The 16,634-nt window shown below is 37.0% G+C and overlaps 1 protein-coding gene across 4 annotated transcripts in view; it reads right to left on the bottom strand.

Annotated features, from left to right (window-relative positions):
- Positions 1-16,634, bottom strand: part of LOC127497829 (collagen alpha-1(XXVIII) chain-like) — a 19,966-nt gene extending 3,332 nt beyond the window's left edge. For 2 of the 4 annotated variants that reach the window (XR_007925663.1, XM_051866593.1), the window contains exons 1-18: positions 15,538-16,634; positions 14,938-15,074; positions 8,054-8,113; positions 7,923-7,976; positions 7,792-7,836; positions 7,671-7,697; positions 7,471-7,515; positions 7,346-7,390; positions 5,564-5,617; positions 5,011-5,079; positions 3,115-3,165; positions 2,975-3,043; positions 2,787-2,846; positions 2,616-2,684; positions 1,795-1,863; positions 1,614-1,682; positions 1,258-1,338; positions 1,061-1,096 (exon numbers count right to left, since the gene is read on the bottom strand). Coding sequence is in view for 2 of the 4 variants with exons in the window: in XM_051866593.1 (XP_051722553.1) it covers positions 1,061-1,096; positions 1,258-1,338; positions 1,614-1,682; positions 1,795-1,863; positions 2,616-2,684; positions 2,787-2,846; positions 2,975-3,043; positions 3,115-3,165; positions 5,011-5,079; positions 5,564-5,617; positions 7,346-7,390; positions 7,471-7,515; positions 7,671-7,697; positions 7,792-7,836; positions 7,923-7,976; positions 8,054-8,113; positions 14,938-14,940 (906 nt within the window). In the remaining 2 variants the exon portion in view is untranslated. The remainder of the gene's footprint in view (positions 1-1,060; positions 1,097-1,257; positions 1,339-1,613; positions 1,683-1,794; positions 1,864-2,615; positions 2,685-2,786; positions 2,847-2,974; positions 3,044-3,114; positions 3,166-5,010; positions 5,080-5,563; positions 5,618-7,345; positions 7,391-7,470; positions 7,516-7,670; positions 7,698-7,791; positions 7,837-7,922; positions 7,977-8,053; positions 8,114-14,937; positions 15,075-15,537) is intronic. The other 2 variants (XR_007925662.1, XM_051866592.1) reach the window with 1 other exon arrangement.

The following is a 16,634-nucleotide window of genomic DNA, read 5'->3' as shown; positions in this document are numbered from 1 at the left end:
GCAGTGTCTTTGTCCGAGGTGCCATGATTGTCTTTTTTTGACTCACGGCCCTAGAGGCCTGTTAGAAATTTGAAAGAAATTGGCCACCGGTGGGCGCCTTCGCATCATTTTTCTCCTGCGTAAGGGATTGTGTATCGCACGATTTTGCACACACGCCCAAGACATTCGTACCACGTGGTAGCACTCCTCATTCTGAGCAACTTTGCTTCTAGGACCGTCGCTGTCCATCGTATCGTTCATTAAATATTGGAGATTATTTCAAACACCTACTTTGGCGAACTAGTCCTTGGTTTTTGGCTCAACCTCAATATCTGTTAAAAAGGTTATATTTCTTTTAGTTATTTGGTTGTTTGGTCCTTTTCATCTATGATTGAGTTGGTTACAGGCTTTCTAATTAAAACATAATAGCTTTTTATTTCTTAAAGCGCTTGAACCCTGATAATTGCTGCTTGTGGCTATATTCATTTATGTTTTTTCATTTAAGTTTTATCCAATAGTGTAATTTCAGCTTTATTTCAAATATATAGACATGCGTACCATGCACAATATTAAAATGTTCTGTATGCTGTACATTAAATACACGCTGTAAAAAACGTTTTTTTTTTTTTCACGAAGTTGTAAATAAAACATTATTATTAGAGTATGTTTTACAAGAAAATATTTGTTACTTGTCATTTTTTTGTAACTATTTGTGAAATTTACTAGCAATTTGGGTGAAAATTGTTTCAGAGTAAATCCATTTTTTTTTAGTGCAGAAGACCAAAGTGAGCAGTATACACTGTGTGACATACTGTATCCCACAATGCAACGCACATGACTTGACCAGACTGTTAAAAGTCAAGTTATTTTTACACAAAATTGGGTTACAAATGCAAAATTGGTTTTTATTTTCCAACAATCACATAATGATGAGGTCATGCAGCAACAGCATAACATATTGCAGTTTAAAACTGTCATTTCTTAAGGTTCAAAACCTTTTTACATTGGAATAAATTACTTAAAAAAGTTTTGGACCTTTAATGACAAGGTAGAAAAATAATTATTTTATCTGTGCACATACCGTGAGACCAGGTTCTCCTTTTGTTCCTGAATTACCCTGTGAATGTAAGAAGACGCAATGTTCAGTTTGTTAATGTAGTTAAATATAGAGATGTTGATTATAGTGTTGTCAACTATCATAATGCTCAACGATTAAAAAGTAAGTATAGCATGAGGAGTTTTTCAACTAATCTAAATTTCCTTCTCCGTTCTTCTCACCGGCGGTCCTGTAAATCCTGGTTCTCCCGGGCTTCCAACGTCCCCTTTGCGTCCTTGTGCTCCTGGTAACCCACGATCCCCCTACAAACAGAGCAGTTACATCACAAAGGTGAAGCTCACATTTGTGGTCACGTTTTTCAAACATGACTTGATCTACCAATTTTTTTAATTGCATGTTAAGTGTGATTTTTGGAGTTTGTGGAAAAGAGTATTTTGTGTTTGACAGAAGAAAAGTCATTCAGGTTTGGAACAACCTGAGGGTGAGTAAATGATAACATTTTTATTTTTGGGTGAAGGATTCCTTTAATGCTAACTAAAATATGAATGCATGACAGAGGCTATAAGAGTCTCCTCACCTTCTGTCCCGGCAGACCCTCTCCAGGGGACCCTCTTGGCCCCTGTATACCCTGATATCCAGGATCACCCTGTACAAAACAGAGTAAAATGCATGTGAATTAAACATTACTGTACAGCACACTGTAATACTGTATGTTCAGGAAAACAGTATCCTGTTGATATGCCTCAGATTCCTGTTACCTTTGGTCCTTGTATGCCCTCTCCTGGTAATCCTGGAGGACCAGCTGGACCAGTCTGACCATTGGAGCCCTACAGACCACAAAAACACTTCTGAGCAAACCTGAACAGGCCAATCTGAACAGAATCACATTTTGCTATATATATCTCGTTGCACAGCATCTGAAATGCTGTTTTGGTCATTCTGTAATGCCTGAGAAAAGTGGTTTGGTTCGCCTCACACGATTGCATTCACAAACACCAGGCATCTGAATACAAGATAACATGACATTGCATTTCGTCTGCGCGCTCTGAGGCACAAATAATTTATTATATAATTAAATTATTATATACAGTGGCTTCTACTGCAGCAACTTCCATTTTTCTTAGTGATATTTAGCACCGGTTTATCAGGAAGTGACGATTTTGTTCTCTTTGACTCACTGGATGGAAACAGTGCTTTATTCGCAAATGTTTTATGCGTATTCCAAATTTGCGCACATGTTAAATTCACAACTTTGGATGGAAAAATAGCTAGTGAGCCCTTACCATGATCAGCTAAATGCTGGATTTTCAAAAAGTGTGAAGTTCACAGCACCATTGTTGCAGTAAACTTGCACAACATTCTTGAACGAATTGCATGTCTGTATAAAACTGTACATTTTCATGCCCCTAAACATGACGCTGAACTGCACGACGTGTGATTGGTTGCTTTATATGTCAGTCAGATGTCCTCTTGAGAAATCCTTGGCCAATGAAAACTGCTATGGAGTCCAGACTTCTGCCGTAAGTCTGAAGACTAATGTATTCTACATACAATATAAAGTTTGAAATATATTTCCCACCTTTGGGCCCATCTGCCCAAGACCTGGTGCTCCAGCAGGCCCTGGGGGACCTGGAGGGCCTCGATCCCCCTGTGACAGAAAATATCAATGCTCTAATAGAATAATATTGTTTTTTATTAATTCAAATTTGTACATTTTCTGAAGAAATTGAGAGGGATGCAGTCGCCTTACCTTTGGTCCAGGTAAACCTGGACCCTCTGGCCCAATCTCTCCTGGAAGACCTGGTGGCCCCTATAGATCACATAAGCAACACATATGTAGTCTGTTATAATTCCATTTGGTATGTCAGATTAAATACAGACTATACAAATGTAACTATGATTAGCATGAACAATGTTCTTTGTAATGTTAATATTCACAGGTAGGCCGGGATAGCCTTCTCCCTTCAGCCCTGGTGGTCCAATGGGTCCTCGTAACCCCATTTCACCCTAAAGACAGACAAAATGGATTATCTTAGTCACAAAAGCAGTGTAGGTTTCTGCTGTTACGTCACTCTTACCTTCGGCCCTGCAATGCCTATCCCTGGTTCTCCAACTGGCCCTGGATCTCCCTACAGCAAGATGAACATGGTATGAGATCTCCTGATGTGGGTACACATACACATACTGTGGCTCCAACAAATTTAAGCCACAATAAAAATGTATCAATTAATCTTTTTTAAGCAAGAACTTAGAATGGAAGTAAACTGACTTTTGTTCCAGAGGGTTTAAAAGCAGAAATTTGAAACTAACATTTTTGTTTATTTTTCAGTAATTATTCAGCAATTTTTTTTTTATTAAGTCAATCTTTCTGGGGTTGAACAATTTCAACTTCTGTCTGTCTTTTGTAGGTCATTGTGATTTTGCCAAGACATGTTGTTTCTGGATCAACATCGTTTGTTGATCCTGGAACAACATTCCTGTCCAAAAACAGTCCTAACCCTATCCCTGCCACTAAACCTAACCCTACCCATAACTTATCCCTAAGGTAAATGATAGGTGAATAACATGGATGTAGAAGTACCTTGTTGTAAACCTAAACTTGACATAAACTGTAAACCTATCAAATCTCATTGGTTGATTGAAAAGTTTCTCCAGAATCAACAAGGATGTTGATCCAGGAACATGTTTTACTTGGTGAAATTACATTCACCGTCGATTGCTGCGTTTCCATAACCCTTCAAATTGCGCAATGTAAAACTGCGAATTGAAAATGCGCCCGATGGAATTGTGTAAATTAATCCAAAACACCCATATATCGCAAAAACCTTTTTACTCTTGCATGAGGTGGTTTTTCAGGGAATTCGAAAAAGGAAAATCTTGCAAAACTGCAATATAAACAGTTTTTTCGCATTTACAGGTCACCTGGCGTACGTAAAAGTCGATCATTCTTTAAAGATGGTGTGGTATGTTTAGATAGAAGATGAGAGTTCTTTATTAAACTCATAAATGGCAAAATAAATGGGAATGCTGGAATGCCACCTCATAGCAGATATAAGCAAGAAATGCCCAGAAACACCTCATATGTGGCCGCTTATACTTAAACCTACTAACATCAGTTGCCATGATTTTTGGAATGTCCCCTCAAATCTGTGCCAAGACACTGAAGTCTTTAGTTAAATGTAAGCGATCTTCAATTAAACTCAAACATTTCTCATTAAAGTCTAAATCTTACTGTATTTCAATAACTGTCTTATTTGTTTCCATTTTTTGTTTTCCTCTAATTTTAGAAGAAACATCCAAAACTGAGTGTTGATACTTAATTGAAACAAGTAAGAACCCCATTAAATCTCCTGAGTTATGAAAGAGCAACATCTGAATGATAAAATGTTCCTCTGGGATTGTATAGAAACAACAGTAATGTCTGTAATGTTTACACTACCGTTCAAAAGTTTGGGATTTGTAAGATTTTTTTAATGTTTTTGAAAAGTGTCTTATACTTACACCAGGGCTGCACTTATTTGATCAAAAATACAGTACTTTGAAATATTATTACAATTTAAAAGAACAGTTTTCGATGTAAATATATCTTAAAATGTAATTTATTCCTGTGATCAAAGCTGAATTTTCAGCATCATTAGTCCAGTCTTCAGTGTCACATGATCCTTCAGAAATCATTCTAATACACTTATTTGCAGCTCAAGAAACATTTTGTTGTGCTGATTAATATTTTTGTGGATTTTCAGGATTATTTTGCATTTACTTGAAATAGAAATCCTTTGCAACATTATAAATGTCTTTCCTGTTCCTTTTGATCAATTTAATGCGTCCCTGCTGAATAAAAGTATTAATTTCTTTCAAAAGCTTGTTACTGACCCTAAACTTTTGAACGATTTATGTTTCCACTGCTTTAAACTTTTTTTTTTCTGTATAATATGAACTAAGTCTTGTTGAGAACAACCAGCTGAAAAGTTTACCTTTGGACCAGGGAATCCAATTCCAATATCTCCTGGCGGGCCAGACGCACCAACCGGCCCTCGATCCCCCTAGGAGTAAAATGTAGGTCAGTGATTCATTTGGACATCATCTCCACATAATTTTAAAATTCACATAAATATAAAGATGATATATTTGTTGTTAAATACCGTAAACCTCATTCATCTTGGATGCATGTCGCAATGCAACTTCTAGTATTAACAACATCCTACTATTAACGTGAGGTATAGTGAAAGGGTTCAGTACATATTTTGATCCCCCATTCTCTCATGTATGTTCCAAATGACATTTACAGAGCATAAAGGCACCCCTTGTGTCTGGCAGTTCAGGGTTTTTTTGCATTTTAAAGTGCTATTATATATTTGACAGATTTTCAAAGCACTCTTTGTTAAAACTTCCTGATTAAACATGAGAGGCAAAATCTGCATTTAAACTGACATGGAAACATCCCTAAAATGTCAGTTCTTTACCATCTGTCTCATCATATCAGTTACAGACATTTCACTGGCAAAGAAATGGATGATATGCTCATACTTTGGGTCCTGCTTGACCCTCATGCCCCTGGTCTCCTGGAGGCCCTTTCAGACCCTGGTAAAATAAAGAAGAAACATGTTAACATTGGTCTTGCACTTTCATGCATTATTTTTTTAATCATTTAAATTTTTTTAATAATTAATCAGCCATATGCCTATAATAAACCATAGGCTGATATGGCACTTTAGGCAGCTGTAGATGCCTGTTAAACTGTGCTAATGTGGGTTCTGAATGACCTGATCCAGTCAATCTGAACTATTCATTCTCTTCACTAATCCCACTGTACAAAGTCACCCTCGGAAAAAGAAAAATATCCTGCAAGCTTGGATTCACTGCTTAACATGTGTACATTAGTTTAGGATTACGAGCAATCTGCCGATCACATTCCATAAGTGCAGAGCGGGAAACAGCCATGGCCTGCCATGATCACCACATTTATGTGATGAGACAGTGGGCCCTATCATACACCCGGTGCAATGCTACGGCAGGCGCAACGCAAGTGTTTTTTTGTAACATTACGCAGTAATCATTTTTTGTCTAGCACCCACGTTGTTTAAATGGCAAATGCACTTGCGCCCATCTGTTCGCCCATGGGTGTGCTGGTCTGAAAGCGAGATGTGTTCAGGCGCATTGTTGGCGTGTACTAATTAATTAATAATAATTAATTGGAGGAATTCTTAAGAATTAATTTTTTCCAAACATTTTTGTGAGTGAAAATCTAATTAGAAAAATGTTCTACTGTTTAAAAAATATGCATACGGTGGTCCAGAGAGCTCAACACGCTGCCAGAGACATTAATGCACTGCAACTAAAGAAAACACATGCAAATAGAAAAAACACCAGCAAATTAACAAAACATCTTCATTAACACATGTGCTGCAAATACTCACAGTGCAACCAAATACAACCAAAAAACGCATTTATTTTGACCTGGTTTTAACCATAAATTAAGCATTACAGAACTTATTTCTGTGAACCTTGAACATCACAGTTGTGAAAGTATGTTAGCCAGCTTACAGAACATTTCACAATTAACTGTGTATTTTCTCAAATTATTTAGGCTAGTAATATCCAAAAGGCCAAGGAATCATATGATCAGGATGTTAAAATAAACAAAAAACTCACCTTTCAGGTCATCAACAACACCACTGTACGAGTAGACATTGAACAATAAGCATGTCCCAGCCAGGTTCTTCACCTGTTGGAGTCCCCTTGAAACATTTCCATTGTGGTCTGTGCTATTTGCAACGTGTTTCTGTATTTGGTTATTTGCAGCGGGTTTCTGTATTTGGTTGCATTGTGAGTATTTGCAGCACGTATCTGTATTTGGTTGCATTGTGAGTATTTGCAACATGTTTCTCTATTTGGTTGTTGTGAGTATTTGCATTTCTGTATTTGGTTGTGTTGAGAGTATTTGCAGCGGGTTTCTGTATTTGGTTGCGTTGTGAGTCTTTGCAGCACACGTGTTGGCAAACTGTTTTCTTAATTTTCTTAATTTTTCTTAATTTGCTTAATTTGCTTAATTTGCATGTGTTTTCTTCAGTTGCAGCTCGTTGAGCTCTCTCGGCAACCATACATAAAGGAATATACGCAATCTTTAGGCCTACTTAAGACTCATACACAGATTATTCACAAAATCAAATGAAATAATCAGTTTTTAAATAATTATCATCAAATGATAAAGAATGAAAATACAGTTGCTGTTATGCATCATGAATTTAGTTGAAACCTGAAATGTGGCATATAATATGTCATGTAAAGAGGTAAATGTTTATACTGTGCCTGCTCTCCTCTGGGGCCCCTCAGCCCTGGAGGCCCTTCAGCGCCCTGTGAATAAAACATAAAATTGAATCAATTTTTGTGACATATTTCAGAACAATAACTGCACAACAGTAGAGAAGACTTACCTTATGTCCATTTTGCCCTGGTGGTCCACAATTACCTTGATCCCCCTAAAACATGATTCAAGACTTTAGTTTGTGTATATATATATATATATATATATATATATATATATATATAAAATTAGGACAATACATGGAAATATTAACCAATTAATTGCAATAACCCAAATGCATATGCAGATGATAAAACTAGGATGTTTTACCTTATCACCTCTGAACCCAGGTCTTCCCTGTGGATAAGGAACCAGGAACAAGAACAGTGTTGGTCAGAGAGTAAGTAGTAAGACAAAATGTATAAAATGTCCATATGAAGATGTGATGTACCTCTGCACCGTTGATTCCTGGAAGACCAGGTGCTCCTGTTTCCCCCTGTACCAAGGAGTCAACAACAATAAACTACAGATCTAATCATCATAATTCCTTTAAACAAATATGATAATTATTTTTACTCTCACCCTTGAGCCTTTTTGACCAGGTGCTCCTTCATAACCTCGATCTCCTTTTTTACCCTAAACACAATAGAGTTTTCCTCATAAATGACACCAGTGAGGGAAAATTGCCTCAATTCCATGCGAGTGATACTCACAGGAGCTCCTGGAGGACCCTGTTCACCTTTCTCACACAAACACACCGGTGGTCGTGGGCACTGGCAAGAGAAATACAACCATCAGGTAGTTTGCAATCAGCATTGTTCAAGTTGAGTTATCATTTTTGGTGTGATATGCTTTGAGAGTGGATATGCTTTGGATAAAGTTGGGCACATTCATACAGGGGTTGGACAATGAAACTGAAACACTGGCCATTATAGTGTTGGAAGTTTCACACCTATATATGCGTGGCCTCGGGGCCAATCTTCATTGATTTTACGTTCCATCAGTAAGAGCAGAGTGTGAAGGCTGAATTAGCAGAGCAATAGCACAGCTGTACATAAAATATTGCAATTCACCCAACATAATGGGAGACATATCAGAGTTCAAAAGAGGACCAACTAATGGTGCATGTCTCGCTGGCTCATCTGTGACTAGGACAGCAAGTCATTTTGGTGTATTGAGAGCTATGGTATCCAGGGTAATGTCGGCATACCACCATGTACTGTCGGATGAAAAACATTCAACAGGAGTAACTGTCGACGCAAGTGGAAGCTGTCTGAAAGGGATGTCCAGGTACTAACCCGGATTGTATCCAAAAAACATAAAACCACAGCTTGCAGAATTAAATGTGCACCTCCTGTTTCCACCAAAACTGTTCATCTGGAGCTCCACTGAGTCAATATTCATGGTCGGACTGCTATAGCCAAATCCTTGGTCACTCGTGCCAGTGCCAAATGTCAGTTTCATTGGCGCAAACAGTGCAAATCTTGGGCAGTGGACAATGTGAAACATGTATTGTTCTCTGATGAGTCCATCTTCACTGTCTTTCCCACATCCATGGGAGTTATGGTGTGTAGAAGCCCCAAAGAGGCTGAACACTCGACTGTTGCTGCCCAGAGTGAAGCATGGTGGATCAGTGATGGTTTGGTCTGCAATATCATGACATTCCCTACTGTGCTTGATAAGCATCACTGCCAAGGACTACCGAACCATTCTAGGTGACCATGTGCACCTAATGATTCAAACATTGTACCCTGAAGGGAGTGCCATGTATCAGAATGATAATACACCAATACACACAGCAAGATAGAATGCTTTGATGAACATGAAAGTGAAGTTGAACATCTCCCATGGCCTGCACAGTCACCAGATCTAAATATTTCTAAGCCACTTTGGAGTATATTGGAGAAGCAATTCAGAAAACATTTTCCTCCACCAGCATCACACAGTGACCTAGACTCTGTTCTGGAAGAGGAATAGCTCAAAATCCCTCTGGCCACTGAAGGACTCGTACAGTGTCTGTCATTCCCAAGATGAATTACTGCTGTATTGGCCACGAAAGGAGGCTCTACACCATACTAATAAATTATTGTGGTCTAAAACCAGGTGTTTCAGTTTCATTGTCCAACCTGTGTATATAACTTTATATAAAGAACTGGGCAATAATATATTTACATTTTGAGACAAAAAAAAATCAGGCGGTTGAGATTTGCTATATTGTATATATTGCTTTGAGTAAGTGCCTTGAGTTTACTGCATGTATGCGGATAAAATTGGATACAATATATAGCCATCTTTATGTAGATCTGTACGATTATATAAGAATTAGGACACAAATCTATGACTACCAAAACAAGTCCAATTTATTACCAAATTCTGTGCATGACATGTGGGAAGCTTTATTATGCATTTCTAAGAGACCCGTATTGTGTGATCACAGACAGCGCTTGACATTTTGTGAGCGGCAAACCCTTTCTTCTGTGTTCATATGGAAAATCCCTCACACACAGATTTGATTCACTCACTGATGTGTGAACCACGCATACCAAACGCTAGTTACTGTATTTGGATCTCAAACCCTCACAAATAAAAACTTTTAGAGCATCCATAAATAACAGCTAGGCTGTAAAAAAGAAAATAAATTTTATTGTGCAGAAACAGAAAAGTGAGAATGGCATGTTTCTTTGTGTTTGGCAAGATGTTTTGAGCAATTATTAGCATGTTGCAGCCCACATGCATTAGAGTCAAATCGATTTATCGCGATTAATCACAACTAACATAAAAGTTTTTACATAATATATGTGTGTATTATTATTTTAATATATATGTATATATATATAAACACACACATATATATTATATGTAAACACAAACTTTTATGTTAGATGCAATTAATTGCAATAAATCTGTAACGAGGCGTCACTCGAAGTGGGATCCATAAGCAGGCTTTTATTAAATCGTGGTCAAACAGGCAATGGTCAGACACCAACAAACACAGTAACAGAGCAGAGACAGTCGTAGTCGATAAACAGGCAGTAGATCAGGGCAGGCAGAGAACGATCACAGATCAGAAACAAAGCAACCAGTCCAAAAGGCAGGTAGCAGAGAATCATAAACGGGGAACAAACTGGGTCACAACAGGCAGGCAATACAGGAATAAACGCTCAGAAATGCAAACCGTAGTAATACAAGACCTCGCAAAGAGGAATGGTGAGGAGTCAGTTGCCAGTGAATGCGCTGCAGCTGAGCAACATAATGCCAGGTACGGGGCTGATGGGAAATGTAGTGTGTATGTGTAAGGGTCAATATTCGGGTGAGGGAGCCCTCTGATGGCCATAGGAGGGAATCACGGAGTTTGTCTCGATTTGACAGCACTAATTAGAATATTGGTTGCTAAAGTATTCTGGGTAGTTGCTAGGTGATTTCTTATTGACCCAAGTCACAGGTGTGTGTTTATCAGCATTTTACATCATCTTCAAACATGGCTATTCATAATTTAAAATTAGAATTATCCGAAACTCTATTTAATATGTTTTTTTAATTTACATGGTTTTAAATGCACAGTGAACACTGCAGTGCACTGAACCCAGAACTGAGTGACCACGAGCAAAGATCACATATGATTTTGCTACCAGGTAATGCTAATTAGCAAAATCATTAAAAAATAATTTTCCCAAATGCATTTTTATTTTTAATGTGTCATCATTTACTTTATTAAAAGTATGTGTTCGAGAATGCAAAATTTTTTACTTCAGAGTATTAAAATAATTTACTGAGTTTGTTGTTGTTGTTATTGTTGTTGTCTGTTTTAACATTTCCCTCTTTAGGTCTAAGTCTAAGTCTGATCAAAATAAAATTTAAATAAAAAATATATTACTAATTGTTAGTAATATGGTAAAATATAGTTCCGGTACTTGATTCTGATTGGCTGAGCCGCGTTCGAAGCTGTTGTAGATTATTCTACAAACTAACACCTGTGTCCTCATTAAAGTAAATACTTTTATGGACTAACCGTTTTATAAAAGCAATAAGCCCCAAGAAGTGGCTTGCATTAAATTTTGAAGAGCTAAATGGTGTTATTAGGCACGATACATATATAAATATAAAAAATAAATAATAATTAATTATAATAATATTTTCATACTTTGCTCTGTTGCACAAGGTAATCATGATTTAATTTTAATCAAAATGCAAAATGCTGATGTATCTCAGCATAGCTGGGCTGGGCTGCTCGCTATGTCCCGCAGTTTGGCACTGTTCACGTTGTTCTTTGCCAGGTATGATAAGCTTATTGTGAAGATCTTAATGTTGTGGCCTTTGGCCTCTGCGACCGCCCTCATGATGTCAGGATGAGCAGGGCCACCCGAACACTCTGCTCCTTGGTCTCACTGGTGAAGAGCTAAGAGCTATATGTCCCCTGACCGATGTACATGACATCTGTCAATCTACTCAGGAACATGTCAAGGTCCTGCCAGTCTTTGAAGCGTTGGTTGATATGCGCTGAGCTGCTGTAGTAGATGAGCGCCAAACGAGTCTTCAGATGCCAGTCAGACACCTGCATCTGCACCACCTGCCTGCTGAAGGAGTGCACGAATTCTTTGTCTTGATCAAACAGAAAGCTCTTTGCACTCTCTGAGCTGTCTAGGATGAATGCGATCTCTAGTGGACATACTAACTCTGAAATGAAAGAATTCCATAAACTCTTTACACATACCATATTAGGCTATATATACAAAAATGAAGGTTCTTAGAGGGATAGTTCACCGAAAAATAAAAATTCTGTCATCATTTACTCACCCTCAAGTTGGTCCAAACCTGTATACATTTCTTTGTTCAGCTGTACACAAAGGAAGATATTTGGAAGAATGTTTGTGTGACGAGCAGGGCGGGCGAGAGCCGTGAGGGAACGGCGCGAAGACGGTGGCGCGAGTGTAAACGAGCGTCAGCTGCGCGTTTCACCGGTCTCGAATCTCTCACGGAGGAGCTCCGGAAGCATAAAAGGGGAACGACGACAGTGAAGGACGAGAGAGGACCAGGCCTGTTTTATTATGTTTGTGTGGCATTACTTTCGTTTTGTTCTTTGTTTATTTTATACAATAAATTTGTTTAAACGTTCGCCGGTTCCCGCCTCCTTCTTCCCGTACATACGAACTATGTTACAGTTTGTAACCAAGCAGATCTCTCCCGCCATTTACTATCATAGTAGGGGAAAAAATACTATAGTGTAATATACTATAGTGTACTATAATTGTGTACTATAGTAATGGGGGGCGAGATCTGCTTGGTTACAAATATTCTTCCAAATATCTTGTGTGTAGAGCAGAACAAAGACATAAAAGTTTCTTTATAGTGGAAATGGTTCTTTAGATTATTAAAATGTAGTTCATTCTGACAAAAAAAGTTTCTTTAAAAACTGTTCACTGAAAGGTTCTGTGGGAAAATGGTTCTTCAGTGGCATCACTGGGAAAACCGCCTTTTGGAACCTTTATTTTTAACCCATTATAGCCTGACATATGAAATAATAGTGGAACAGTTTATTATGAAAGCTTGTTTCTGCTACTGAATTAAAAAAAAAAGGTCTTTGCGACTTTTTATATCACATTTCTACTTTTTTTTCTCTCGCAATTGCGAGTTATAAAGTCAGAATTGCAAAAATAAAAGTCAGAATTGTGAGATAAAAAGTCGCAATTACCTTTTTAAATTGTTTTATTCCTTGGCAGAAACAATCTTCCATAGTATATTGAACCTTTTTAGACCAAATCCAAAATAAATTGCATATGTTTTTTTTTGTTGAGTATCATATTTGATGCATCAGGCTTTTACGGCTCATAAAGGGACAGAACAGGGATGGTTGTAACATGGGTTAACAGTTTTTAAATCACCTGATTCACTTCACACATGCTAGGTTTAGTCTTTATTCACATTTGTGAGTAAGTAGAGCGCTGTGGCAGACAGCAGATTTTAGAGCAGAAAAACTAATTTGATATAAGAAAGTAACTTTTTTTAAAAACTTCATTTATTTTTGTTATGGCAATTCCTGCTTTGTAGTTAAACTCATCAAAGTTAAATTATGTTTATTGTGTGTTTATATAGATATTTTTTTAATGCAAGTTGTTAGTGTTTTGGCTGTTAGCTGTAAGGTGAGCTATTCATGGCTACAAGACTCTGGGTTAGTTGTAACATCAATGAAGCATGCTATCCCAAGTAAATGTTTAGTTGTATTTATATGTTTTCTTTGCATTTCAGTATGCAGGTCAGGGGTGTCCAAACTCAGTCCTAGAGGGCCACTGTCCTGCAGTAAATCATTTTTTTTTATCATAATCCTTATTTCATAATGTCACATATCACCCCGTTGGATATCACAGTGTTACCCCATCTAACCCAGACTGTGGGGTGAATTGTAACATTTCACTCCTCATGTTTGAAACTAAACCACACATTTTCTGTTTGTGCTGCAAAGATAACAGCTGTCATTTAATAGCTGACACTAGTAACTAGTTTGAATCACATTTTGAACACGCAGGCTTAAAAGAACTCCAAGATGACAGAAATGTCAAAAACGTTACAACCATCCCCGGTGTCCCCCTAGTATGAGATTATTGAGCTCTTTCTCTAGGAAGAAAAAAACACCTCAGTTTTATTCAAAGACACAAACTGAGCAAAAATATGCAATTTGGAGCAGATGCTGATATTTAAATGGCCAAAAAGTAATATGTAATTTGATAGCTTGTAATGTAAATCAGTGAGATTTATAACAGTACAACAGACTATTAATAAAATGCATATAATATGCCTTAAGATGATATTTCAATGCTTAGTTTTCAAAGCTCTGTAGTTTTTATTGTGGGGGCAAAATGTCTAATGCAATGCAAAATGATGATTGAGAGTTAAATAAATGTTCCTCAAAAGCCTGATATTTGCTGATATTTGATACTTAATAAAATTTTTCTACAAAATGACATGAATAGTCAAGTAAACCTAAGTTGCTTTAAGTGTTTATCTTGAAATATTACTAATATAAAAGTTATTCTTACATTTACTTTATAAAAGTCAGTAAAGATTTCACAGGAAAAAGACACATGAACAACGAGCGGAAGGGGGACGCTTTTACAATGATACTAAAAAGACGTTTACTTGCTAAAAAAGCATAAACTATCATTCGGCGACAGAAGGCAAGTAGATTGTGTGCAACAGGTTTTTCAGCACTTTTGATCATGCTGATAATTTAGAGAACTTAATCATGCTGATAATTTAGGGAACTTAGAAATTTGTGAATCAGATATGATACATTGGGCTTTTTTAGAGTGATATAGGGTCCAAACTCCTGAGACCACTAGTGAAAATGATTTTATTTGGCCTGTTTTCTTCTTGAATCTAAAAATTCTTATTACAAATTAAAGCCTATTATCCGCATAACAATTTTGAGTGAAAAGTTAATTGACTTCTGGACCCACACAGGAGAACAGTCTCCATTGCTTAATCTCATTGTTGTCTTGGAGAAACAATCGAAATAGTAAAGATATCTAACTTTCACTTTTGTACATGCAAGACTAAGTCAACACAATAAATGATGCACTGAAGAAAACGCTAATGCATTTACCATTGTCCAGTTTTGTGGTGAGGTTTATCGGTGTTTCTCCAGACTGTCTTCTGTTCTGGCATCTGGCCGCAGGTAAAGGCAGCCAAAGCAACAGGCACAGAAAAAACACTCTGGCCATGCTTTTATTCATGTCTAACCTTAAAGATAATCGAATAAAACATCTTTCAGACCTTCTGTGCATCTTAAAAATGGTGCATATTTATTGCATGCATTAGATTACATTTGCATTGCATGCAAAGACCAACACAAGTGGCTAAAACATAAATGTACAGAAAGGTATAGTGTCCCTTTCTTGTTGTTTGAATACACACTTTTTATGTTCAAACACAGCTGAACATGGTCCTAGGATATTTCTAAACAAGTAATAATGTTTAATAAATCAAGTGTAATAAATCCAAGCTTATGCATCAAAACACATTTTAAACAAAGACCAAATCAAAGCCACAAATACATCATGCAATAATGTTAAATGTGTTCAGTAGGCTATTTTTAACATTAATGATAAATTTTATGTTCATTTTTGTCATTTAATACTGAAATGTTGTTTTAAACAGGAACAAATATCAGAACAATAATATGAAGAAAGGATAAAGTGCTTACCTTGTCTGTTATGCAATAGAGAGTATCCACATGTCTCCTGTGTGGAGCACTTTCTGTACTGAACATCAGCTCATCATCACAAACCCAACAATCTGATGCCTGACTGAACACACACACACACACACACACACACACACACACACACACACACACACACACACACAGGCCCCCTCTTTCTGTCACACACACTCCATTGTTTAGATCTGTTTTGGAGATGAATGCTGAGAGATTGTTTGGAGGTCAATAACATTTTCCCCAAAGGTTTCTGATTCCTTGACAAAAATTCATATAAACAGCACCCCCGTGAAATCTGGAAAACATGCAGGAACCTCCTGAGATCTGACTCATCTCAAGGATTCTTAGACTTTTAAAGGGATAGTTCGCCTTCACTAATTATTCATCCTCATATAGTTCCAAACCTGTTTGCATTTATTTTTGTGGAACACAAAAATTAGGTTTATTTTTTATTTCTTTCTTTATTATTTTATTTTAAAGGGACCTCTTCTCATGTGGTGTGCATGAAGTACTAGCTATAACATAGGCTATCTCTACAACTACATAATAAACATTCTAAGAACAAGGAGATTGGGACGAGATGACAATACAGCATTAAGAAGTCATATAAAAAGCTTCCATTATAATTAAATGCAAATCAGCTGTTTATGTTTGTGATTTTTATTGTCTCTTTTACATTAAATGCTTCAGAGTTTTTACAAAATTAACATTATTAATAAATTTTCACTTTTCATGAATAAACCAGAGGGAATAAACCTTTTTTTTTTTTTTTTTCAACTGTAGAGGGCAGTAAAGTTTTCACATCAAAATTGTTCCAAACCTTATGGAAGCCCATTTCTGCCACTTAAAGGGTTAGTTCACCCCAAAATGAAAATTCTGTCATTAATTACTCACCCTCATGTCATTCCACACCCGTAAGACCTTCGTTTATCTTCGGAACACAAATTAAGATATTTTTGATCAAATCAGATGGCTCAGTGAGGCCTGCATCGCCAGCAATGACACTCCCTTTCTCAATGCCCAGAAAGCTAAAAACATATTTAAAACAGTTCATGTGACTACAGTGTTTCAACCTTAATATT

Source organism: Ctenopharyngodon idella, chromosome 16 (assembly GCF_019924925.1).
Source record: "Ctenopharyngodon idella isolate HZGC_01 chromosome 16, HZGC01, whole genome shotgun sequence".
Classification (NCBI taxonomy): Eukaryota; Metazoa; Chordata; class Actinopteri; order Cypriniformes; family Xenocyprididae; genus Ctenopharyngodon; species Ctenopharyngodon idella.
Note: the sequence above shows the minus strand (reverse complement) of the source record. Positions and strands in the feature narration are given on the sequence as shown.